The 26668-nt window shown below is 42.2% G+C and overlaps 4 protein-coding genes across 4 annotated transcripts in view; 2 read left to right on the top strand and 2 right to left on the bottom strand.

Annotated features, from left to right (window-relative positions):
• LOC127566159 (disintegrin and metalloproteinase domain-containing protein 12) overlaps window positions 1–20364 on the top strand; it is a 37320-nt gene extending 16956 nt beyond the window's left edge. Inside the window, exons 2-8 of the mRNA XM_052007899.1 lie at window positions 11114–11229; window positions 12305–12514; window positions 12609–12760; window positions 14100–14415; window positions 14487–15846; window positions 16423–16558; window positions 17930–20364. Coding sequence (XP_051863859.1) covers window positions 11114–11229; window positions 12305–12514; window positions 12609–12760; window positions 14100–14415; window positions 14487–15846; window positions 16423–16558; window positions 17930–19805 — 4166 coding nt within the window. The 3' untranslated portion in view covers window positions 19806–20364. The remainder of the gene's footprint in view (window positions 1–11113; window positions 11230–12304; window positions 12515–12608; window positions 12761–14099; window positions 14416–14486; window positions 15847–16422; window positions 16559–17929) is intronic.
• Window positions 20365–20488: 124 nt separating this feature from the next.
• LOC127565873 (cell cycle checkpoint protein RAD17) lies at window positions 20489–22342 on the top strand. The gene is made up of 4 exons (XM_052006663.1): window positions 20489–20581; window positions 20639–21297; window positions 21350–21816; window positions 21869–22342. Exons 1-4 carry the CDS (start codon window positions 20567–20569, stop codon window positions 22300–22302), a joined length of 1575 nt encoding a protein of 524 aa, XP_051862623.1. The 5' UTR covers window positions 20489–20566; the 3' UTR covers window positions 22303–22342.
• A 357-nt stretch (window positions 22343–22699) lies between these two features.
• On the bottom strand, window positions 22700–24342 carry LOC127565875 (protein HEXIM1). Its single transcript, XM_052006665.1, is given in 4 exon segments — window positions 22700–23280; window positions 23445–23672; window positions 23675–23980; window positions 24185–24342. Coding segments are annotated over 4 exon segments (1041 nt in total). The 5' UTR covers window positions 24207–24342; the 3' UTR covers window positions 22700–22795.
• A 340-nt stretch (window positions 24343–24682) lies between these two features.
• On the bottom strand, window positions 24683–26326 carry LOC127565874 (melanization protease 1). The gene is made up of 4 exons (XM_052006664.1): window positions 26058–26326; window positions 25808–25983; window positions 25534–25726; window positions 24683–25455 (listed from the first exon to the last, which is right to left on the bottom strand). The coding sequence occupies exons 1-4, from the start codon at window positions 26155–26157 to the stop codon at window positions 24752–24754; spliced, it is 1173 nt and encodes a 390-aa protein (XP_051862624.1). The 5' UTR covers window positions 26158–26326; the 3' UTR covers window positions 24683–24751.
• Window positions 26327–26668: the final 342 nt, after the last annotated feature.

Here is a 26668-nt window from a genome sequence, read left to right as displayed (position 1 = left end):
GCCGCGCCCACAAATATTGTAAATGCCCCGAGCTGTCGATATGCACTGAGAAATTTGTTGTTTATCCTTTTTGCTTCCGCATTTTATACATACACTCAATTTGAAAAGGAGTTTTACTGGTGAAAATGTCGCCGCCAATCAAAGGAAATGAAAGAGGGGAGACAGGGGAAGAGTATCTTACTGTCGATCTTTGTCATCGTATCAATATTCTTACCGATTATTTGTGCATTGTCTTTGCTTTAAAACAAAGCGCAATTCCAGGAAGTGAAGTGCGTTTCTCAGACGTTTGTTTAAGGATCATTGACCACATAAAACACCCGTTATGGCCATGTACAACAACGACACAAAAAATGAAGAAAAAAAACAATAGTGCAACAAAGAGACAAAGTGAAAGAAAATGCTGAGAAAGATTTCGCATTCTTGCCATGCGTTTTATTTCCTTTTTTGGCAGAGTTACTGCAACTGCAACTGCGTCTGCAATTGTTGGTAATCGACAGAAGTAGAAGCAGAAGCAGAAGCTAAAGATTGCTTTCACACACAATTCTCAGCTGTATACAAAAAAGGGCCAGAAGCAGAAGAAGGAGCAGCAGCGATGCTTGGCCATTACCACGAAACGGGCAATCAACTCCAAAAATGGTAGCAACAATGTTTATGCAACTTCCAACTTGCAGCTTGCAGCTTGTGGCGTGCATTGTGCGTAATGTTTATGCCACAATCACTATAAATTGTCGACAAAAACCGAAGCACAAACACAATTCTAGCCCCAAATATACAAAGTGTGTTGCCACACATTGGGAAAAAACACACACATACTAAATTTGCAGTTTATGTTCACGTTAAGTGAAATTCGGAAGACTCCTTAGATGGGAGAAAATGCGGGAAATGGGGGAAATGTGGGTCAGCGGCAAATTGCAGTCAACAAACTGATAAAGTTTATATTTTTACATTTTTGTATATACTTATTTTTTGCTTGTGCATTTTAAAGTATCAGCAAATTGTGCTGGGAATAATTTGATGGGATTGCGTTGCGTTGTAACGAAAAATACTTCAAATAGCTGTTTACTATATCTTTCTTTGAAAATTTTCAAGTGAATTTCATTTTTACCTTTACTCCCACATTTCTTAAAATTAAAATAATTCATACGGAATTATTTTCCATATTTTCAAACTAGTTTCAGCAAAAATCTCTTTAATATTTCATATTAGCTTAATTATGCGGGTTCATTGATAAACATGAGGGTTTTTATTTTGAAAGAACGTTATTAAAATTTAAAATATTCTTCATTGAATTAGTTTCATATATGTATTTCTGAATCGGTTTCCATGAGAATACTTTTAAGAATATCAGAAGATTTTATATTGTGCACTAAAAAGAATTTCAAAGAATTCTCAATGAAATTTTTGCCATATTTCGCAACCGGTATCCATAAGAATATCTTTAAGAACTTCGCTTTCTGTTTATGCATTTTTCTGCAGTTAATTTGATAACTTCCTCGTTCCTCGTTCAATCCATGACTTGTCTCAGTTATGACGCTCTTCAGATTCGAAGTGAATACGCATTAATATTAATGCCATAAGTGTAAACAAAACGTAAACCTGTCCGCACCCACGGAACTAACAACAATAATACTTCATTTTGTTGCTGGCGCCAGCTGCAGCTCATGAAACGGAATCTGAATGCTGAAGATGGAGCTCATCTCGTGGGTCCGTCTATTGTGAGTGTGTGTGTTGTGTGTGTGTGGCAACAAATCATTTCAATTTACGCCGATTGAGATTTATTTCAACAATCTGTCAGTCACTCAGTCACTTGGTCAATGACATACAACACAATTATGATGATGTTGTATGCATATAAATCGCACTTAATAATATTACGTTTATTTACATTTAATGCATTTCCTATATATAGTCAATCTGGCACAGCTGCAAAAAAAAGTGTACTATAATTTGATGAATATCGCTGATAAAGAATATGCCAAGACAAAGCATCTTTTTTTTTTGTAGTTGCTATTAGACAAAGACAATGCAATGAAAGCCAACGCTAGAACGAACTTGCTTTAGCCTTAAATGCTAACGCCCAGGTTCAACTAAAGGCAATACAAGTTTGGACAACTTGTTGACCTTTTGGTGGGTTCCCATTCCAGTCTTAGCTTTACAAGTCAACAGCTTTAATTGCTGTTCTTGTCAGCCGTTTTATGACTATACTTAAAATTGTTTAGTTTTATGACTTAATGCGACAATTAGGCACAGTCATCACCCTAGAGAAGAACACAGTTACTGTGCTAGTGTTGGCGACTTATCTGAGTTATCAGTTATCAGAACCAATAACTTTACGAGCACACGCAGTCAAATAACAAACTAGACAAAGTAAATAGTGAATGGAAGGAGGCAAGCAGATAGCAACTCAACCAGCGGCTCTTTGGCAAACAAGTTAAAGCCTTTTGGGCCCATAGTTGAATGTCCAGTTGAATGACGATAAAGAACAAACAATGAGTTGGCGAGATTTGAGTGGCCATATTAAGATTTACCTGCTCAGGATCAACTTGACAATCACTTGATGATGAAAAGCCAGCCACAGCGGGTGTGAAATTTCACGGCTTAACGACGAATCTGAGTCTGTTACCTGTAACTACGGAGCAACGCAGCTGGTATCCTGCGTGTCCTGCGAGCTCAATGGGCGGTCGCAACGCAACGCGCGCAAAAGGAAAGTACTTGGCAACGCGGTAGTTGGCAAGCACTTGCCGAAATAAAATGTTGGAAATACCCATTGTGCAAAGTGTTAGGTTTAAGGATCTTTAATGCCGACACACACACACACACAGTTCGTCCTTCGACGTTGTTGTCGAAAAAGTAAAAGTTTACTATTTGCATTGAGGCTCAAATGTGTAATGCGATGCTTGCTTCGTCCACAAAGTCCTTCAGTCAGTGAAGTGTCCGACCAACCTAAACCGACAGTTTCCAACCGAGAGCATTTCTCACTCTTGCCCGCCTGCTGCGCTCTCCACTCAAGTCTAAATTCTTTTTTGCATTGTCTATTCTATTAGTTTTTGCGCACAGATTGGCCGTGTGCCCCGCTGTGGCTTTGAATATACAGGAGCAAGGGGCAGGTGCAACCTCGGTTCATGATCTTTATCTAGCCCTGATATATGCCTTCATGATTTTGCACAATGCCATCGGCATTCATTCCGCCTGAAATAACACAGATGCAGTCAGCAACAACAACAACAATAACATCGTATCTATGGGTACTTTCTGCCATTTTGGTGTTTATTATTTTCCAACTATAGATTGTGCGTAGTACTGGAAAATGTTAACAAAAAGTGATGTCTGCTCATTGTTTGGCCCGCCATGTGAGATTTAATGAGATTTTGCAGGTATTTAATTGCAGGTAACAGGAAACTGACATCGCATTGCAGTTCTTTGAAGCCATTGCAATGGTCAGTCCGAATTTGACATGAAAGAGAAATTTCATGGGTAGGGATCGACAAACAGATTAATTGCAATCCCCGTCCTGCCATTCACAACTTTGCTGGAAACAGCTCAGTGAACAATAATAATGACGACAATGGAAATAACAAGGAAGCAATGACAATGAAAATGCAAATGTGAATTATAATGGAACAGCGCATTTAATTATGAATGCACCTATTAATGTGAACGTGAATAATAATGAAATTAATATAGTCCCATAAATACTGCAAAAATAATACGGATTATAATTATAATGACAATTCCAAATATTAAAATAATAATAATACAAAACGGAAAATTAAAATTAATACTAATATCACTTTTAATGATAATGCTAATGCAATATTAATGGAAATAGATATTCTGATCCAATATGCCAAGAAAATTACAATTAGAATATTAATGAGAATTATAATGTTTATAGCAATGATAATATATAGTAATGAAAATGCTAATGCCAAGTATAATAATGCACAAGCTAAAGTTAAACCTGGTTGCAACATTATCAACGTTGTAATGACATTTGTCAACTGTAATGACAATGCTAAAGCTAATAAACATTATAATAATAATGCCAATAATAATCATACAGCTCACAATAATGAAAGTGCTAATACAAAAGCGAAAGTCCAAGCTGGTTATAACACCAATTTTAGCACTAATGACATTTCTCCATGATAATGTTAATGTAATGCTAATTTTAATGAAAACACATTATATCAAAAATGGTTTGGTAATGATAATGATAATTCTAATGCTAATGTTAAAGTAATCACAACATGCAAAAACGTAATTGCTAATGACAATGCAAATTTTAATGAATTCACATCATGCAAACCAATAAATTGTTAAACACAATGTAGAATCAAAATGAAATTTGTCTTTACAACACTTATGTTACACCTCTTGGCAGATGGGCTGAGCGGGAGGGTCAGTTCGGCACAGTGGCGTACATCGAAATAGGGTCACGGCTGTAATATGTGTTACATGTGATGATTCATTGAAAATGACAGACGGTGCGATGTTAACGGTGCCACGGGGCGACGGGGCGAGCGCCACGAAGGCGCCTGTCAACAAGTACGCGTATTGATTTATACAAATTGTTGCATCAACACAAAATAAAACAAGACACAGAGAGAGAGAGAGAGCAAGGCACGTAGACAAAGAGAGATAAAGAGCGAGGCAGACAACGAACGGCAGAAAGTGCATAACTTATGCATGCAACAGAAGGCGGACGTCGGACGATTCATCGGGGCAATTAATTTGTTGCAAGTGCCGGAGGGGGAAATAACAGGAACCCAAAACAGAAACAGAAACAAATGAAACGCAGCGCAGCGCAAGGAAAGTGCAACAAAAATAAAGCAGCCGCCAGCAAGTATGAAAGTATTTTTAGCAACGCCTAATTGAAGCCAAATGCAAAAGGGCGCAGTCTGGGCAGAAGAAACCCTGTTGTAAAGATGTGCATTGCACATGCACCACAAATAAACAAAGATGCGGAGCAAGCACTGCAAAGTGGGAGCACGAAGTGGCTACACTCAGCGAAAAAGGGGGAGCGCAAAAAACAGCTTAAAAATTGAAATTACAAAAGTATGATTATCAAACCACTCCAACATAAACTTTATACGCATTTTGTTAATAGTGAAAATAATTTATAATTTCATAAAAATCTGGCCTTTTATTTCTTCAAGTGTATCGCACACTTGGCAACAAACCGCTGTCTGTTCTGCTTCCATTGGAAGCTGCACTCCAAAAAAAAAAAAAAGTAAAAAGTCAACTATGTATTTTGCACGACATCGTGTAGTATGGACATGGACACAAGACCAAGGCAATGAATGTTGCAAGCAGGCCAGGCAGAGGCATGCAACATGCATTTGATGGCCACGCCTCATGTTGTTTTATGGCGCTTCGATTGCGTTTAATGCGCTCTTAATGAGGCAATCGAATAAAGTTGAAAGCCGCGTTTGACAGGTGCCCAACCCTATAAACATTTCCCCAAATCCAAAATCCTAGAATGACTGTCGAAATTGGGACCACACGTAAAACACCTTTTTGTTGTGCTTGATCATAATCTCAGATGTTCGAAATTGAAAGTCGAAAAGATAGCTGACAAATCCCAATCAAAGATGCGTTACCTGATAGAGAGGGTTTGTTCTTGATGTTCTTGTTGTGGTTGTGGTTGTGGAAGGCAAAAGGAGCCAGCGGAGTTCGTTGGCCACACAGAATCGCTGAGCCATTCTTTCATTTGCTGAGTGCATTTTCAGTTAAATGCCGGAAATCTGAGCGCCTCCAAAAGTCCAACAATTGTTATGAGGCTCAAGTGCTTTTCACGCCACCAACGAGTCGTGTCAAACAAAGCGGCTTTGTGGCTTGGTGTTGCAGCTAAGACGCAAACTCAAAGACTCAGAGAATGAGTCCCCAACCCAATTCAACAACAACAGCAACAGCCCACGAATCCATGCGACGTGACGTCCTTTCATGGCTGCGGGCGCTCTCAAGTTACAATTTGATTTCTGATTCTGTTACTTGGCTGTCGTGTTGCCCGTTTTCTTTTTTCCCATTTCTTGCCTCGTTTTCGTTGTTGTTGTTGCTGTTATACTTGCATCGTGGCCCATGTTATTTATACAATCCAACATCGAGTTGCTTATAAATAATTCAGACAGCGCTACTTCGCTGCAGCCGCTTGCAGATTGAACTTTGACAGTCCTCAATCAATATCAATCAAATACAGCAACGTTGTGTATGTGTGTGGACTATACTAGACTCTCTCTCATTCTCTTTCTCTTTTGCGGTCTTCTTCGTTTTAATTGCATTTTCACCTGTGTAACTTGATTAATTCAATCAAATTTACCTCAACTGAAACGTGCAAATCATGCAAAATGCTGTTAAATTCAGCCTGTGAAGTTGCCACCTTCTCTCTCTATCTCTGACTATTGTTCACAGTTTGCGTTTAACCCAAATTTCGGAGTTGTTAGTTTGTGGCATTGCGTAGCATGCTGCAGTGTTTGCCACAAGTGGTTGTTGCATCTCCCATTTCCCACTGCAAATTCAGGTGCAAAAACAATTTGTGCTCACTCAACTGCAATTTGTTGTCGTTAATCCGATAAGCGTGCAACGCTATCAATTTGATTAGATTATAATCATATGCTTCAGCTTGCAGAAAGTTTTTCATTTGCGGCAAATTGCAGTTAATTTTGCTTGCATGAAATCTGTGTTCCACATCGAGAGAAGCATTGATGGTAAAACTATTTCAAATAAAGTTTTCAATTTATCTAGCAAATAAAGTTTCTAATTTATCCAGAATTAAACGAAAATTGTGTTAAATATCATGGAAACAAATATATTTCAAATAAAATTTCCAATTTGTAAATAGTTTGCTGTTGTAATTGAAAAGATACATTTGTATCTGTGGCACAACTTCTGCTGAAATAACAATAACAATTAGCAAAATTTAAAGCAAACAGTCATTAACAATTTATCTGCTATCAAAATGCCAAAGAATAATTGTGCTCGCAATTTATTTGCTTTATTTTTCCGAGCATTTTATTTTTTATATATATACAACGTTATTTGGCCCCAAATTGAAAAGCTTGTTCTGGCTGCGAAGAGCGAAAAAGAGAATTTAATTGAATTGTGATACGACGATGATGTGTGCGTGACTTTCCTTATTTGATTTCCCCCCGTTTGGCGGCAGCGGGGGGTTTGTTTTTCATTTAAATTTTCATTTTTATTGTTTTTCGTTTGCCCGGCAACAATTGAAATTTTATTTTCTATGCGAGTGTGCGTGTATTACTCAATTATGCGCAGGCAGAACTCGAAAGAACACAAAAGTTGAAAAACTTCAACTCAGTTTGAAGGAAAATGTCTGTATACACAAATGAATTGAGGGAAAAACAACGACAAAATGAAAAGTTGCCTGTCTTTCCCTTCACTTCTCCCCTCCTTCTTCTGCAATGCGTTCGTCTTCGTCTTGTTTATCAATTAGGCACACATTCGATTTCGACGGATTCAAGAAATGCATTCGTAATGCATTTGCCATATTCGTGCATCTTTTGCCCTTTTCTCCTCTTTGGGGAGCTGCCACTAATCTGTTTATGGAGCCAGCCATATATTTATGCCCTGATTCCAAAAAGAATTCTATTAATATTTTGCCGTTGAAACTTCACCGTGAAGTGTTACAAATTTTATGGGCTTCCTCCTAAGAAGAACGCAATCCAAATGAGGCACTTTTAATTGGGTTTAACATTTTTCCCCTGGCATCATAATTTTTCCAAAACATTTCAGCATTAATATTAAATGCCTGGAGCCATTATTGAAAAATGCAGAGCGCAGCATTTTTCATCATTCAAATTGGAAAATCATATCCATAGAATTCCCCTTTCAATCCCTTTATAACAATTTATAACTAGAGAATATTCTCCTCTATTTAGTTCCTCAATTGGCCAAGCCATAAAAAGAAAAAAAAAACACTCTCAAGTGTCTCAATGTTTTTTAATGTCTTTGCAGTATTATATATTCGTTTTGTTTTTTATGACAACGCAAGTTATAAATATAAATTTTTGTTGCCGCTGTGTTGATTGTTATACGAGTCCCTCGCCCCCTACTCTTCCCCTATTCTCACTCTCAAGCGGGGGTTGACAAGTGCCAAGTGATAGCTGCCGTTTATTTTATTCGGGATTTGCATGAAAAATCAATTGAGATTCAGTTAACAGACTGCGGGCTGTGTGCGATAATAAAATTTCCGAGACTGTTGTAACCCCCATGAAGAGGCGCACAAACAGAGACGGCTGCATAACCAAACAACCAAACATAAACGCAGTAAACACACTCGCTGCACTGTTGGTCCAACTAATCCTCAAGCGTAGCAAATCCTTTGCCACACAATCATGAGCATCCTCATCGTCATCATCGACTTCAAAGAAAGGCGATGACATGAGTTCGTCAAAACGTCAAAAAAAAAGCAGAAACAGAAACAAAAACAACGGCGTCTGCTTTTCCTATTTCATTTTATTTTTAGGTCTTCAATCCCATCATCAGCGGAGACGATGATGGACGTGCGCGACCAGACAACGCCCAACCTCAGCCTCATCCTCAGCTTCAGTCGCAGTCACAGTTCCAATTCCAGTTCCCCGCTCTGACCCTGAGCTCGCATTCTAAAAATGCGCCATATGTTTTATGCCTCGAGCTGAGAGCAGAGCTCGCAGCATCTCGTGTGATAATTTCCCGCTGTCTAGCCAAACGTGTATCCCACGGCGCATCTGTTAAGTGTGTGTATGTGATGGTGTGTGTGTTTGTTGTGTTCTAGTTTTAATGATTTTCCACTACAAAAAGGTCCTTGTAACGCCTCCTGGCGCCGTTTGCTCTCTCTCAACAGCCGAGGCATGTTTTATGACCTCTTGTGTTTTGTGGCGTTTGCCATCCACACTCGACTATTTATAACCACATAGTAGATATCATAAGTCGTCGCTTATCACCAGCAGCAGTCCGCTTATCAATTGATAAACATTTTCGCAGTTATTTTTAAGGTCCCTCGCAAGAATACAAAACTGGTCAATTAAACTGCATAAATTCCATCTTGAAATCGCTTGCTAACTCGATTTTTATTATTTATTAATCACCACGAAGCACAGCTCATTAGAACGCTCGCAACTATCAATCATTGGGTGTCTTCGTTTTGGGTTAATTAGTTTCTGTAATAGTTTCACACCCATGCCGAGTATTCCTCGCAAGTAATTTGGAATGTCCTAAGGGCATTTGCATTAGTCTGCAAGTCATTAGCGTTGAGACATTGATTAGTCACTTCAGATCCATTAAACTTACCCCCTCTCCTTGATGAACGAAGTATTCTATTATTGCTCCCAGCAATTTAAACAAATGTTCGAATTTATAAACAAATGAACGTGCCACAAATTATAACAAATTCCTCACAGAAGTATTTATTATGAACAATGCTATTAAAAATGCCTACAACAATGTTTGCCAATTAACAGCTGGCAACAGTTGTTGGCAAATGTTTTTTATAGTTATAAAATATGAATGAAAATTGTTCGTATTCATATTCAAAATCCAATTTAAATTTGGCCAAACACACAATGGAAATTGATTGACAAGTTTAATGCTGACTTACGCAGAAATAAAATGCGTAAATTGTCATTGCAAAAATATTTGCTGAGCATTTCAATTTAAAATCTCATTCTCTCTGGACTAGAATACAAATTTCGATGGCTGTCAGCAAATTTACAGCTCAATTTCCACTGATCTCATCTCCTCTCAGCACTTGCAATAAAAAATACCTTTATTAGTTTCACTTTAAACTCGTGTCATCGCTTCTTTTACTTGGTATGCAGCTAACGAACACAATGAAAATTGATTAGGTTTTGCTCTGTCCCTTGAGGGGATCTTAAATCTGGTGTCGTTAATTGCGAATCACTGATTCGCAATGACAAAAGACATGAGCCCCAAAAAGGAAAAGAAGAGAAATGAGAGAAAGAGAAAAGAGAAGAGGGAAATCTGCAGAGCTAAAAAGAATCCAAGTTGTCTGCTCTTCAGCTTTGTGCGTTAAACGTTGCGAGTTATAAAAATAAAACATAAATATAACGAACAAAAAAAACGAAAACTTTTTCTGGTTTTTGTTTGAGGCGTCGTTGTGTTAAACAACAACAAAAAAAAGCCCTGACGCGTGTGACACTTGGAAAGCGTCTTGACTTTTCGATGGAGATGAGGCAGCAGCAGTTGGAGGTAGAAGAGATGAAGATGATGATGACGATGACGATGCTGCTGGTCTGCCAGACTTGGCAGTCGCTAAAATTGAAAGATGTTTTCTTTTTAGGGGGCCCCCAAAATCTTGTGGCAAGGTTTATTGTTTTGCTCAATGCTCTCGCTGCTCGCTGCTGGCCATGTGAGTGAATGAGTAAGCGACTCACTCACGGCGTCCACTTGTGCCCCAAGTGCTAAGGCCAGCAGCGGCAGCAGAAGAGCTGAGCCCACGCATGTGCGAAATGTATCTGCAAGATACAAAACGTAGTCTCTTCTTCTGCTGCTGCTGCTGCATGTCAGACATCTGCGCTGTCTGTTTGGTCTGCATTAATTAGACGTGTTTTACGTTACAAGCAAGTTCCCAGAACACACACATACATGCATGCATGCATATACGGATGCCCACATACATATATAATGTGTGTAGTTCCAAATCTGTATCACATACTTAATTTATGAACTCGCTAATTTTAGCACCGGCCATGGCCATGCATCACACATTAGACAGACTCTGACTACTTTTATATACTCGATATTCACACAGAGAGATGCTTTATTGTTTACTCTGTGCATCTTATCAGTCATCTGGGAACATTTAATAATTATCAAACTGTGGCGGATTCTTTGCCTTAATTATGGGCTCAAGTTGTCATGCGCCATGCGCGCAACTTAAGCCCATTAGAGACACCTTTCAGTCAGGGCCAAAGTTTCACTCACAGCGGATTTGTCTTTGTCATGCTGTCTGCTTAGCTTTTAGGTGTGTTCCACACTCATGCCAGAAGATACATTTGTATTTAAGTATCTTGTGCTATAATTACAGTGTGTTAATCGCTTTCGCATACACATTTACATACATTCATAAACGTGTTCTTTTCCTTTCCATTTGCAGCACACATCGGTGACTATTTTCCTGCCCTTAATGAGTTTTCAACACACACTGTGATACGCCCCCAAGTGCAACATGGTCGCACTAAGCGCGCCCTCCACAGCTCTCTGGATGCAGCGGTAAGTACGCAACCCCGTCCCCATTTTCCCTCCCCATTTTCCATTTGGGCATCAAGTAGGTCAAGTTGAGACATCGCTCACGGTTAAAGCTGCAACGGTGTGGACATAAGAAGCGAAAGTTCAACAAGAAACGCTGCAAGAAGTTTCTACACAGAGCAGCTAATTGAGCAGCACGAGAAGCGAGGGGAAAGGGTAAACTGCAAATTAAAAGAAAGCCCTGAAGTAAAGTGAAAAGTAAAAGAATAAGAAAAGTAATAATTCAAGTGTAAAGTAATGGATAAAAAAGCAAACGTAGTAGCAGCAAAACAGATGCCAGCGATGTTGGTAAAAGCAAATTTTATATCCAGAGATAAAATTTCAATTGAAAGCTAATGCAAAAAAAAAAAGGGGGCGAGAAGCTCAGAGAGAAGCGAGAAGCAATGTGGCAAAGGGTTGAACGAAATATTTATTGGGGAAAAAAGTAAATTAAAGAAAGCAAAGAGCAGTAAATCGTGAAGCTTACTCTGCTTCGTTTTCAATTAAAGAGATGTCTAGACTTGGGATTTAAGCATAAAACATTACTGTTGCTAGTTGCCAAAATTGTTGGCTTAATCAACTAATCCTTATATTATACACTATACACAACAACCAAGCTGTGCGTGTTTTTGCCAACTAATAACTCAGCGCAAATTGAGGGAAATGGGTGTAGATTAAGCCGAAACATGTAGCGTAAATTAAAGATAAATATACGCAGGATATTTTTATATAGCAAAAGCTTCCTGTGTGTGTATGAGTGTGTGGCGAAATAAATGGGTGTGTGTGTGTGCCACAAAACGTGGAATGCTGAAATGCTGATGAAACCCTTTTTAATTAGTTGCCACGAGCCAAAGGGCAGCCTGTTATTAGGCAGGGCAAAGTGAAGATGGGCGTAGAATTTTACACATTCGCACCTAGAAAACTGTGAGAATGGGCATAGAGCAGAGGGCATAGACAAGCCGCCCCCAGATTTGCGTGTTTTACGCCCCCATTCCATGCTCATTACATATGCTGCGTGCGTGGAGGAAATTAAACTGAAATCTCTTGAAATGTGTTGCAGGATGGTCTGCATGCGGAGCAGTTAACGCTGAGCTACACGCACCAAGGACAACGCATCCACATCGAACTGCAGCGCAACGATCGCCTCCTGCCCGACGCCCACTTCCTGCGCTATCAGAATGCCAGCAATCGGGCGGATAACTCCGGCAATGGCTCCGGTTACGTGGTGCGCAACTTCACCAAGACTGACGTTGATTTATGCCATTATCAGGTGAGTTCAAGTTGTTATAGTTGTCGTTTCAACTGCAACCAGTGTGGTAACTATCTTTCATTCTTTCTCTCTTTCTCTATCTCACTTTTAACAGGGACGCATTCGCGGCAAACCGGAGTCGAGTGTGGCGCTTTCCACCTGCGATGGCAGCCTCAATGGCGTCGTCTTTGATGGCGAGCACACATATTTTATACACCCGCATATCGAGAGCAATGGCCGGTTGCACAATGACCACTATCTGCTCAGGTGAGTTACGACCTTGAGGAAGAAATTCAACAAGGAAGTTTCAAATTGCAGCAAGCTGCAATGAAAGGTGTTAATGACAGAGAACTAAGAGTTTGCTCATTCGAATTATTCTGTTAAAAATAATCAAATAAGAATTAATAGCTACAGTTAATTTTCGAATATTCTGTCAAATTCCATATACTCTAATTTAAATAACTGTTCAGTGAATTAACAGTTTTCTATTTAACACATTAGATTTAACAGTGCACACTGACTTAACAGTCTACACTCCATAGCAGCTGTTAATACTTGCAGAGACTGCTGAACAACTTGTTAGCTAACATTCTGTTAAGTTTCACAAAGCCAGACTTGACACTTGAATTGCTGATAATTAACAGTTGGTTGTTTTTAGCTAACATTCTCTAAAGTTACCTTACATTAGAACCAAAATTTTTGCTGTTTAATTTGTTAGCTGTTTAACTATTGAAGAATGTTAGCTGTTAGAACCAAAAGGGATTTATGTTTAACTTCACTTTAAGTAACTACGAGTTACAGCGAATTGACAGTTCGTTAATTAACAAACTGTTTTGTTCTATAAAATCAGATTTAATAGCGAGTATTGGTAAAGCTAAATTACAGGAAATTGGCTGCTTCCAACTTTTATTAGTTAACATTCTGCTCATTTCCTTTAAAATCAGACTGAGTGCAACAGGCAAAAATAATAAATTTCTAGTTCAAACATGATATCTGGGTACAATTCAACCGTCTGTCTAATCTGATTAAAGCGTAATTAAATTGAAGAGAGTGCAACGACTGTTTGCCCACTTTTATAACGCATGTTATCTGTCAAGTGGCGCAAGTATTATCTATGTATATAGTGATAGTGATATATTTCGCTTCAAATGAAGCGAAATTGTTCTTTGAGGTATATGTGGTATAGAAAAGAGTGAACCTTTCATTAATAATTACTTTCATTGTAAATGGATTTACTTGTGCCAACTCTTTTGCACCTATTTAGTCGATGATTATAGGGTATCTAAGCATCAAACTACACTTCTCGCATGCAAAGTTCACGTGGCCATCTTCGAGAGTGGCGCTTATCTAATCGACCAATTGCTCTGCCTTTGCCTTTACCTTTTCCTTTACCGTTGCCGTTGTCGAGGCAGCTAATCAACATCGACTTGCCGCTGCCCCTGCCACCGCAGGAGTTGCTTACCGCTTACCTGCCCCAATGTTTGCTCCACATAAATATTTGCTTTATTAGCCGAGCCCATTCCAAAACATTCCTTACCCCCCACAATTGAAACGATGACTCGCACTTCCGTTATTAATTTTTGGCAACGGAAATATTGAATTACAGGCACGCCGACATGCTGCAAACGAATGCTACCTGTGGCTACGACAACCACAAGGACAACCACTTTCCACACGATGCCAAACATTCGGGGGAACCACACAAACTGGATGGCAACGAATTCCAACGCTTGCTGAAGCGCCAGCGACGCGATGCCGATGCCGATGAAAGTCAACTGATACGTGGACCGTACAATGCGAACAAGTATTCCAGCTATGTGGAGCTGGTGATTGTGGTGGACAACAAGCTGTACAAGCACTTTGGCGAGAACGCGAAGCGAGTGCATCAGCACTGCAAGGATTTGGCCAACATTGTGAATGCCGTAAGTGAAAAAGGAATATGCGAAATATTCTGATCAGTCAGTACTAATCTCTTTTTCTTTGTATTTTACAGCTCTATGTGCCCCTGAACATCTTTGTGGCGCTGGTGGGCGTCGTGATTTGGAACGAATCGAACGAGATCGAGTTCTCCAGCGACGGCGATGTGACGCTGCGCAATTTCCTCAACTATCGCAGCACCAAACTGGTGCTGGAGCATCCCAACGACAACGCCCAACTGCTGACCAAAGAGATGTTCTCGGGCGGCGTGGTGGGCAAAGCCCTCAAGGGTCCCATCTGCACCTACGAATACTCCGGCGGCGTTAGCATGCAGCACAGCCAAGTGCAGGCTGTGGTGGCCACCACCATGGCCCACGAGATGGGTCACAATTTTGGCATGGAGCACGATTCCAGCGATTGCCATTGTCCCGACGAGAAGTGTGTGATGGCTGCCTCAAGCACAGCTGTCGTCCCGGTGCACTGGAGCAGCTGCAGCATCGATCAGCTGACGATTGCCTTCTCGCGTGGCATGAACTATTGTCTGCGCAACAAACCCACGAGGCTCTTCGATTCGCCGCAGTGCGGCAATGGATTTGTGGAGCCGGGCGAGCAGTGTGATTGCGGGTTGCCGACGCACTGCGAGAACAGCTGCTGCAATGCGCACACTTGCATGTTGCACAGCAACGCCTCCTGTGCCACCGGCGAGTGCTGTGACTTGGATACGTGTCGCCCCAAGCTAGCGGGCAGCGCCTGTCGACCCAAGGAGAACGAATGCGACCTGCCCGAGTATTGCACCGGCGAATCGGAGTATTGCCCAGCGGATGTCTTTCGACGCGATACGGAACCTTGTGACAATAATCAGGCGTATTGCTTCCATGGCACTTGTCGCTCCCATGCAAATCAGTGTCGCATCCTTTGGGGTCCAACGGGTGACAACTCGGAGCATTGCTACCACAAGAATGTGGAGGGAACGCGTCTCGGCAACTGTGGCTTCAATCGGCTCAACAAGACCTTTGTCAAGTGCACGCCTCCGCATGTCCATTGCGGCATGCTGCATTGCACCCATTTGAATGAGCGCTTGGAGTTCGGCATGGAAACAGCGGCGGTGTTGTCGCATTCCTATGTCAGTCATGATCGCAAGATTGTCGCCTGCCGCACAGCTCTGGTGGATCTCGGACTGCAGACCATTGATCCGGGTCTAACACCGAATGGTGCCAAGTGTGGCACAGAGAGCATGTGCGTCGATCAAAAGTGCCTCGCCATCGATCATGTGCGACAGCTGGGAATGGGATCCGCATGTCCGGAGAACTGCAACGACAACGGCGTGTGCAACAGTCGGGGGCATTGCCACTGCGATGTGGGCTATGGAGGAGAGTCTTGCGGCAAGCCAGGACACGGCGGTTCTGTCGACAGCGGACCAGCCACAGATCCAAGCAGTAAGTACAGCAAGAATTGCATTTATAGTATCGATAAGGTATTGCAGATCATAATTATTTATTGTGTTGTCTCTAAGAAGACAAAAAGTTATTCAAATAGTGAAAGAAATATAATATTCTTTACATTTTTTAATATTTTCATTGTCAAAATTATAAATTCTTTAGTTATAAGTAGTAAGAAACAGAAAAAAGTGTGTTCCAAATAAGAAATTTAAAATTTTATGGTTCCTTTAGCATGGATTGATTTATTTAATATTTATCTTCGTTCCCCATGAAAAAAACACAATCACAACTTCAGTTTTATTTTAAAACGAAAAGGGCAAGAATAGAGTATATTAAGATACATTCTTTAAAGATGATTTATAAACTTTCACAACAACCATCAAAATTCTAATTTCCTGCTTATAGGAAATAACAGAGAAATAACAAAAAGATTTCTACTTAAAAGAAAAAAAGAAATTCGGGGAATTACTAAAATGTAGAAATAGTTAAAGATTGACATAATATTAATTACAACGATTAAAGTACCTGGTATCAATATTAACACTCTTCATATTTTTAATTATTTTATTACAGGCGCACTCAGCTTCCAGCGTCTGCTGTGGATACTGTTCTTTGTGGTGCTGCCGCTAATCCTTGTCGGCTGGGCAGTCTACATCTTTATGAAGCGCAACAAGAAGCTCTTCGCCGGCGGCAAACTGGCCGAGAATATGTATGTATCCACGTCCATCACATCCAGTGGCAGCAGCAGCAGCGACATTTGCTGCAAAGCCACAGCAACTAGTTCTACACCCAACACACCCAGCACCACCACTTGTTCTCCGTCTGCACCACCTCCACCTGTACCACCACACGCACAACCACTAACCACTACACCAACTAGTTGTAACATCACTAACACTAACAGTAACACTAACAGTAACAGTAGCAGTAGCAGTAACAGTAACACGGCTACAATTACTAACATACACTGCACATTGCCGCGATCGAAGTCCCGTCAAGCGGCTGCAGTGCGTCCACCTGCCATGCCAACCAAGAGCCAGAGCAACTACGAGATGGAGCCGCATCTGCGACGCAAGCTCTCTGGCTGTCAATTGAAACCAACAGTTGCAGCAGCGACGCCGCCGCCCGTTCCACCGCATCGCAATTTCAACAACAATAACACTAAGCATACAGCCAATAACAACATTAACAGTAACAGTAGCAGTAAAAATAACATTAACAGTAACAGTCGAAACGATAAGCAGAACAGCACACTGCGTCGCAAGCTGGACATCACGGCGCCGCGTCTGCATGCCACTACAAATCCCTTGGCGCTCACCGAGGGCGCCGAGTTTATACAGAGCGACCCCGCGAGGTGTGCCAAAAACTAACACACAACTAACAACAATAACAACAACAACAACAACAACAACACTGCCCTGCAATATTTGCATGCCAAGAAACTTTTGCATGTTGCGTGTTTGGTGTTTTTCACCTCATTTTACAATTCCTTGTACTCCTTTGTGTTCATACTGTGTTGCCTTGCCTTTTTGTATGTTTTTTAATTTAATTTGTGTATGTTATTAAGTTACTTAACCTAGTTTTAGCAGTAACCTTTAAATAAATAAACGCTTTGTTGCAACTTTTAATTTAACTGAACTTAATATTGGTACATATGTTTAATTACTTTATTATTTTTCATAGAGTGTGGCTGATATGGCATTCGTCTGTATGTTTAATTTTAAGTATATCACGTATACGTAACTTTTATGTTAAGCTAGCCGCTGTTAATGTTAAGTCTTGATTTCCTAGTGTTGGTTTTGGACTGATCTTTACACTACTCTGTTATGTCTATGTTACATGCTCTGCTGTTTGGTTTTTATTCTTTTCTTTGCACTGCTCTGTTATGTTAAATCTCTGTTAAACCCTTAGCTCTGCGTTGTCGAGCCGCATGTTTTATGTAAAGCACTGGTTATGGTTTTAAAACTTACATGCACTGTTATTTGTTGGTATGTAACAAACACACACACACGCAGACACAGACACAAACTCCTTTCCGTATGTTAACGCCTTACTAAAGTCACGCTTCTACTCTCCTCAGCATCAAGACGACAAGTGGCCACAAGGCGCCCACGCTGCGCTCCAATCAGAATGGCACCGGACCTCCACCAGGTGGACCCAATGGAGGACTGCCCAAATCGACTCCCAGCAGCTCGGATGACATGAACTCGGCGCTGCTGAAGTCACCGAGTGATCTAAGCGATGCTGGTGGCGCCAATAACTCTGGCGGCGCCGGCATGTTTGGCAAATTCAAAGGATTCACGCTGCGACCGCTGAACAATGCCAGCTCCCCGTCGAGCAACTACAGCGGACCCAACGTGGCCTTTGTGCAGCCCACCGTGCAGGTGGAGCAAGTGACAGTGCCACAGCGCAGTGCGCCAGCTCCGCCAGTGGTAAAAGCCAGCACGGAGGTGAAACGCGGCGATACCTTGACACGTGCTGCGCCAGCACTGCCGCCACCCAATCCCGGCTCCACAGCACGTCCGATTATATCGAAACCCACGCTGGACTCCAGCACACTGACCATGGTGCCATTGAAGGACAACGATGGAGATCTGTCACCCACACGCTCGGCTCCAGCGCCTCCTGTGCCACTGCACTCGGATCCCAAGCTGAACATCAAGCGAGATGGCACCATCAGACGACTGGCCTCGTTCCTCAAGAAGGAGGAGAAGGCGCCGCTCAAGGAGAAGACTTACATAGATCGCGAACGCTTGCGGACGCTGGAGATCTCTGCACCGATGCCTGTGCCGTTGCCAGGTCAGGCAGAGTCCTCCAACTCGGACTCAGAGACCACGCCACGTGAGGAGGAGACCAAGAATCTGGTGAAGCGCACGCAATCGATGCGTTCGCCTACCAAAAAAAGCCAGGTGCAGACCTTTGGCTCGATGCGATCGCCACCCGGTGCCGCTGCACGACCCAAGAGCACAGCAGCCAATGCTGCAGCTGCCGCTGGAGCTGCAGGATCGAGACCCAAATCACCGCCACCAAGACCGCCGCCGCTGGTGAAGAAGACCAACTCGACGTGCTCCGCCGGCTATCAGCTGCCCGTAGCGACAGCGCAAAAGACCACAGAGAACACCTACGATGACTGCGAGTTTGTGGAGGCGCAAACACGCGCCTCCAACGATGACATTTACTCGGTGATTGACGAGATTCCTCCAGCGGCACAAACCCTCAAGCGCAGCGATCTAGTGGCCAGTTTGTCGAGCAGCGGCGGCGACATGGGATTGCTGGGTGAGATTGTCAATGAGTTTGAGAAGCTGAATGGTGGCGATTCCATATACTCGGGCAAGGCGTCAACACCAGGCGCAGCTGCTGCTCCCGCTGAGGAGTCGATCCCAGAGACGCCGCGCAGTCCAACACGTCCAGCGCCGCCGAAGCCAGCGGGCAGCAATCGGAACAGCAGCAGCCAAGAGGAGAAACCAGCAGCAGCTGCAGCAACAGCAGCTGCAACCACATATCTGCGTGCAGCGCCACTCAATACGCCTGTGGCACGTGTGGCGCCCACACGCTCCGACATCTCGCCTACACGCGCCTTCTCCAGCTTCAAGCCAGCGCCACAAGCAGCCACTGCAGCCGCAAGTGCGGCCAAGAAACCGCCCATAGCCAGCAGCAATCCGCAGCAGGTCACACGCAGTGGCAGCAGTAGTACAGGCCAAACACGTCCCAAGTCATTCACGAAGACAGCTAAAGCACTGCCCAATGGCGGCACGTTGGCAACGACAACGCCATCGGCCACCATACAGAAACCGAAACCGCTGTCGGCCAAGCCATCGTTCAGCAGCGGTCTGGTGAAGCGTGCTCCAGGCACAGCTGCGGCAGCAACGACAGCACCGACGCCACCCACCGTGAAGGCGGCGACGGGCAGCTCCAATATAGCATCGCTGACGCAGCGATTCGAGCAGCGAAAATAATAGAGAACGAGATGTGTAAACAGCAAACTACCGCCTACATACATATATGACTTTGTATAGTTTTTAAGCATTTCTTATAGGTTAGGCACAAAACAAATCAAATTTCATTTGGCACTGATTATAAAATGATGATCCTTGATGATGATGATGATGATGATATTTCATTCCTTTATATCGATCGATATCCCTCTAGTTAGCTGTTAAGGCGTTGCTTAATTTACGTGCTTCTAGTATCTCAATGATTAAACGTTAAGTTCTGTTTTAATGATAAATCCTAGTTGTATTGCATGCTTACTCATTATATTTATATATACACATATATTAAATGTATAATTGTTTATTGTACGTATGTATGCAATTTGCTTTTGTAAATAAAAACCAAAGAAGTCAAATTGTCTCAAACGAAAGAAAGTGTGCATCTAATTCGAAATGAATATAATGTATGAAACAATGCAAAAAATAGTCCTACACAAACTCTTAAATGTAACGTTATCATAGTGTTGTACAGTTGTAAAGCGCACTTGCTGCATTTCAAAACGAATAAATAAAACGAAATCAATATCTGACGATTTATGTATTTAATGCTGCATTCAAATTTGAAGCACTACAATTTAGTGGCTGGGCAGCACTGGAAGTGCCGCCAATTCATCGCACAACTGATAATCGATTTACAGTGGTGGCACATATCGATTATTGCAGTGCTCGCCTATCGCACAGCGTAGACTAGCAACCCTGCGAGTCTGATATCGATAGCAAACGAAATGAGCGCAAAAAAGGTAAACAATTTTAAGCTGCTCAACAAAAAGTCTATTTAACGCGTTAAATTCCTGTAGAAAGCATGGGTAAAGTCTGCCTTCAGTGAGCTGAAAAGCAGTGCAGAGGAAGCTGTACCCGTGAAACGCACAAGAAGCGCAAGCCTCGCCGCAACTGCTGCCAAAAATTCGCTGAGGAAAACCAACTCTACAATTTGTGCAACAAATAATAGTGTGGTTGATTTATCGCTCGACGGAGAGCAGCAAGATGAGACTGATACCGCTGGCATTTCACCCATTGTAAGCGATAATTGGATAGAGAGTTTTGCGCCCAGTTGTAGCGATGATCTGGCTGTGCATCCCAAGAAACTGGAAGAAGTGCGCAACTGGTTGCTGCATTGCCAAGCGCTACGCAGCAAATACCCAGCTCAAATCTGCCTAATCACTGGACCAGCTGGCTCGGGCAAAACGGCAACACTGCGTGTGTTAGCTCAAGAGTTTGGCTATGCATTGCAAGAATGGATCAATCCCGTTGACTGCGAGGAGATCCAGACATTGGGCGATCAACCCACTGGCAATTCGTATGCCAGCTCACAGCTGGAGGCCTTTAAAAGCTTCCTATTGCGCGCCTCGCGCTACAAATCGCTGCTGTCGGCGCAAAACAAAAGGATACTGCTTGTAGAGGACTTTCCCAATATACTGCTCAAAGATGCAGCAGCCACATTCGAGGAGTTAATGGAGTAAGTACGATAATGACAGAAGGTTTACTTATTAAGACTTCCTCTCTTGCAGCGAGTACATGAACTATGGAAAATCGCCACTCGTCTTTATAGTAGCAGACAGCAAATCTAGAGTGCTCAACATTAGCTACAAACTCTTTACGGATCAACTAAAGGCCAAGCTGCGCATCGAGCACATTAGCTTCAATGCCATAGCGGCCACAATTATGCAGCGTTCCATGAAACGATTTGGCACGCTAATGCAGCAGGAGCAGCACAAGGCATTGTACAAGCTGCCCACACAAAATGTGATGGACTCTATTGTGGTGTGTGCCCAAGGCGACATACGAAATGCGCTGATTAATCTGCACTTTGGCTCGCTGAAAGGTGCGCCCAGTATGGCCACAAAGCAGCTTCAGTTGAATGTAAGCGCCCCGAGCAAGGGACGCAAAAGGAAGGCCACGAACACACTAAAGTCGATAGGGCGAGATGAATCCATTACTATGATGCATGCGCTGGGAAGAGTTTTCAATCCTAAGTGTAAGCTAGATAATTCCGTTGCTTAACTTTCCTTTAATACTGTATTTTGTAGATGCTGAAGATAACGCCCAGCGACTGTTGCATAGCCCCGAAGATCTTGCCGAAGCTTTCTGTACGGAGCCCCGCAATTTTGTCAACTTCATACATGCCAACTATTTGCCACACTTTCTCGACATTTCCCATGCTATGGAGGCTGTGAATGATCTAGGCGTGGCGGACATGCTGCTGCAGGAGTATCGCGACGATTCCTTAGGTCTAGTGGGCCTCAACATCGCTGTGCGTGGCTGTATGGTGCCCAACGTGGCACCAGTCAGTGGCTGGATGCCAGTGCGAGGTCCCAAGCGCCTAACGATTCAGCCGCAGCTGACGGCAGGGGAACAAAAGCTGCTGGGCAGCAGCTACGCGGGCATATCGAAGAGTGTTTACGCCAGTGAGTACAGCTCTTTTGTCAAAATCATTGCCAGCAAAAATCACTTAGATAAATAGCCAAACCAAAATAGAATAGAGCATAATGTGTTTGACTGTATTGAATTAACTTATTTAAATTTTAGTTTTGTTACATAAAATAAATACAGTTAAGCACATTATTCCATTATTGCATTTGTATTCTTAGTTCAATATTACAATTCAACATTTTATTCAGTTTAAAATCCGGGTGTTCTTTCTATATAAAATTCAGTATTCAATAAAAATTGTCAATCTACTTGCTAAATCTTAGTGTGTAAATTTAACGCACATTAATTAATTATAAAAAGCAATTTTGGCGGAGGCTGGACCTTAAACATTATTATATGATTACAGCACGAAATTTACTTATGTTTGTATGTTTTTTGTGCTTTTGATTTTGAGTTTATGGGATTCGCTTTACTTAGAACTAAGCGGGGAAAATTATGCAACTGTTTTTACCACAAGTTTTGAGTCGTATATATACACAGTTTTTTTTGTTTTGGAGCGCCAGAGCGCGTCTTTAAAATACCATTTATTTGGGTTCGTTCTTGGCATCCTCACTGAAGTTGTCATCCTCTTCCATGCGGCTGGCCTCCAATAGATTTAAGCGTTCCTCCTCCTCGTTGGCGTGACCATTCAATTGAGCAGCAGCACCAGACACAAGAATGGGAGAACGCGAGTGGCTGCGGCTGCGACTACGTCGATGTCGATGCTGATGTTGGTGACCAGTTCGCTCTGCATGGCCATTGGCAATATTAAGACCAGCCACGCCTATCTCATGACCTTCGCTGCTCGACGACGAGCTGCTGGATGTGGTCGTGGATGTAGAGCTGCTGCTATCACTTTCGCTATCCTCGCTGGACGAGTCCATCGGAGTGGGTTGCTGCGGCTGTTGACGCGCCTGTAGCTCGCAAACGGCGCTAGCTGTGGGCGCGGCTGCCGAGGGCGGTGAAGCGGCTGCTGCAGCTGCTGCTGTGATTGTTGGCGATCGCGAGCGTATAATATGTGATCGCAAAACTGGAAAAGGATTTGTTCGATTAATTCAAAATTGATAAAGGAAACTTATTTCAATGAAACTATACAGCTAAGGCTAAATCTCAAGTTATTTCTCAGTTTTCTAAGCCCAACAAACTTCTCTAATAAAACTATTTATTTGGTTTAAATAAATCCCTTGAACTTACTTTGATTTTCTCGCGTCAGTTCACGTATTTTGTCCTCTAATGTACGTATTTTTAAGCCATACTCCTTGGATATGTTCTGGGCATTCAGGCTCTGCTGACGTTGTCGCCCTTGATCCTTTGCGTAGCGATCCTCAATCTGTAGACACTCCTGTATCAGCTCCTGTTTGTTCATTGTCTCCAGACGCTCGAGGCGCGCACGCTCGTAAACATTGGAGAACTCCTTCGATAGAACAGTTCCTGATCTTCGGTCTGTGAGCCAAAGCAATTGTCATCGAACTCATCCTTCGGCAGCTCGGACATGTGCTCCTCCATTAGAAAGCGATTTGTGTTATAGGGCACCAGAAGGGAACGCGAACGCACCAATTTGGTGCGAACATTGCCACTGCCGCTGCTGATGGCGGCTCCATTTCCAGTTGCTGCTGGCAGAATATCGAGTTTCCAAGGCGGATACTGACTCTTCGTCTTCTTGGGCAGCATCTTGGACTTCTTGCCACGCCTATGCTTACGCCTCTGCGACGAACCACTTTGTACGCTTTCTGTAATATATGTAAGACAATATTTATATTTAAATTTGCAGTTTTAAACGTCTACAATCAATTGCAACGCTGTGTAGTGCAAAAACAAAAAAAAAGCTTATCGATATCGAGAACTAATAAGATAGTCGCCATTGTCGCTCACATACGCACGAATGGAAATTTTGTTTGCACGTATTTCGCAGTCGCATTTATACAATATTTTACCTGTTTTTACAGCTTCTGCCATCACTAAATGATACACCCACTAATTGAATATGATTTCCACACAAATTTAAGTTTTATCGCGTTGCAAAACTTTTAAAAGAATTATTTCAAGACTTGGCTGCTGAGCGAATTGCTTAGCATATAAAAGGGATAGCTGAAAACTTGGCTACATCGATAATTGCAAGCTCACAAAAGCGATACCGATTCTCGCCGGATTGCGATAAGTCACAAGTTACTCAAAATCGGCGCATCAGTGAAATCATTTTTAAATATTTTACAAGCAGTGTGAAGAAGTTCAGTAGAATCTTAATAAATGCAAAAATTAATTAATCTTTCGGTATATATTATGCACAAAATTTAAAATTAAACTCGCTTTCTAAGCTAGATGGTATGAACTATACACTGCTTATGTAGTTTTATAAACTGTTTAATAGAAAATATTAATAACGCCTCGTTCTCAAATACTATAATTAATTAAAGCATAAACTTATGATTATTTTAAGAATTTGCATTTATTTATAGAATTAATAGTTTTTCGTGTTCAAATAAAATAAGTAAGTTTGCCTTTTAAGCTCTTAGATTTGAGTGAATCCAATCGATGTAAGACGCTACCCGTGTGTAGATATCTGGCCAATCTGGCAGAGCACACGTCACAGGGCCAAAGGAGAGCAGACCACCCAGCAGATAGACATCATTTTTGAACAACATGAGCGGTCCACCTGAGTTGCCGTGACACTCATTCGAATTGGCCGTGCCACAAAGCTGCGATGCCATGATGCGTATATTTTGTGCCCCATATTGTTGCTGGCAATGCTCGATGGAAGTGATGAGCACCTGGCTCTTCCTCGGTCGAGAACTGTTTGTGGCTTGCCAGCCAGATACTTCGGTGACCAGACCCTCCAGTTCATCGGCACGCAACTGTTTGTTGGGCAGACAAATGGGTTGCACAAAGTCACTGAGTTCGACTTCCTCACGCAAACGTATCATGGCAATGTCATTGGTCTGACCAGAGTCAATTCTATTGTATTGCGGATGCACAACAATTTGTTCAACGGGGACATCCTGATAACGTGGCGCACACACCGTGTTTTCAAACGCATTCGGCACCTGGCAATCGGGATTGGTGGTTGTATCCCATTCGCCCAGGCGAACAGTTTGAATCTTCCAGCCTGAATTAGTAGTCGATGGATTTGAGATGCAATGAGCCGCTGTTAGCACATAACGCTGACTGATTAAAACGCCGCCACACGCATGAAGTTTCTCTTGATTCGCTGCGTCATTCGAAACCAAAACAAAATAAGTGATAAGTAAACTTTTGATTTTGCCACATGTCAGGGGGGTTTACATACGCTTCGTATACTCAATGAGCGCCAGCCAGGGGAACTCTTTGATGTTTGTTTCTGTATCATTATTGCGCTCCCATTTCACAGCTCCGCAATTTACGGGCAGCAGCGCATGCTTAGAGGCACCCAACGTATCTCTGCTTGATGCTACAGAACTGGAAAACCATTCACCATTTGCACCTGTCAATGGACAACAGACCTATAAAAATGAAAATAAATAATTGAATTCAAAAAAATATATATATGCATATACAACAATAATAGAATATTTACAACCTACTTGAACATCGGTGTGTTGCTCTGCATTACAGCGATTATCACGCAATAGATTGCGATCAGATTGAGAAATGAATTTCGCTGCCAATATCCTCATAAAGTAATCGCATTGACGCACTGGCGTACAACTCCCGAGAACCCGTCCATTGGGAACTTTTGCCGTACAATCGCTTTGTTGGGCTGCAGATAGAAGATAATGCCAGTGTTAAGCTAAGTTCACATCGACAAGTTTTCAAGTCTCCCATAATAATTACCAGCCACGCTCAATGTCAATGAGCAAACAACAACAACAGCTACGACAACAACCCGAAACGAAGCTAAAGCTGACATGTCTCGCACTAAATTAATTCCCATGCTCTGCCGACTTAAACAGATACTGAGCACTGAGCTGGGGTTTCTGTTTTGGAATATATTTATATTAAAAAAAAAACACGCAGGCAGGCCAAGCAAGTTGTCGCCGTCGGTGCTTATTATAACTGAGCGCGATTGACTTGAGCGTGAGTCTCAGCCTCTAATCGATGTCGGGAGACCCACAGATAACGTAGTACTACAGCAAACTTTTACTAAATCGGGAGTCGGAAATGTGAATCAAATTAATTAACTGTCGATTTAGGGAGACCATGTTCAAAGTCATTTTAAATATGAAATTAATATGAATTCATATGCTTCTAATTTTGCTTTTTAAATTAACGTACTTAACTGCGCCTCTCTATTTGAGCTATTTTCGCCCAACGGTTGTGGTCACAGAAAGTACCCGTTTCACTATAAAGTACTTGTGATAAGCTGCAGCAGGTTCCATTATGGGTACTGTTGTCTCCCTCTCTCTCACTTTCTGCTTGCTTCTGTTAAATTCAAATTTAAAGGC

The sequence above is a fragment of the Drosophila albomicans genome, chromosome 2R (assembly GCF_009650485.2).
Source record: "Drosophila albomicans strain 15112-1751.03 chromosome 2R, ASM965048v2, whole genome shotgun sequence".
NCBI classification, from domain to species: domain Eukaryota; kingdom Metazoa; phylum Arthropoda; class Insecta; order Diptera; family Drosophilidae; genus Drosophila; species Drosophila albomicans.
This window is presented reverse-complemented; position numbering and strand designations above follow the sequence as displayed.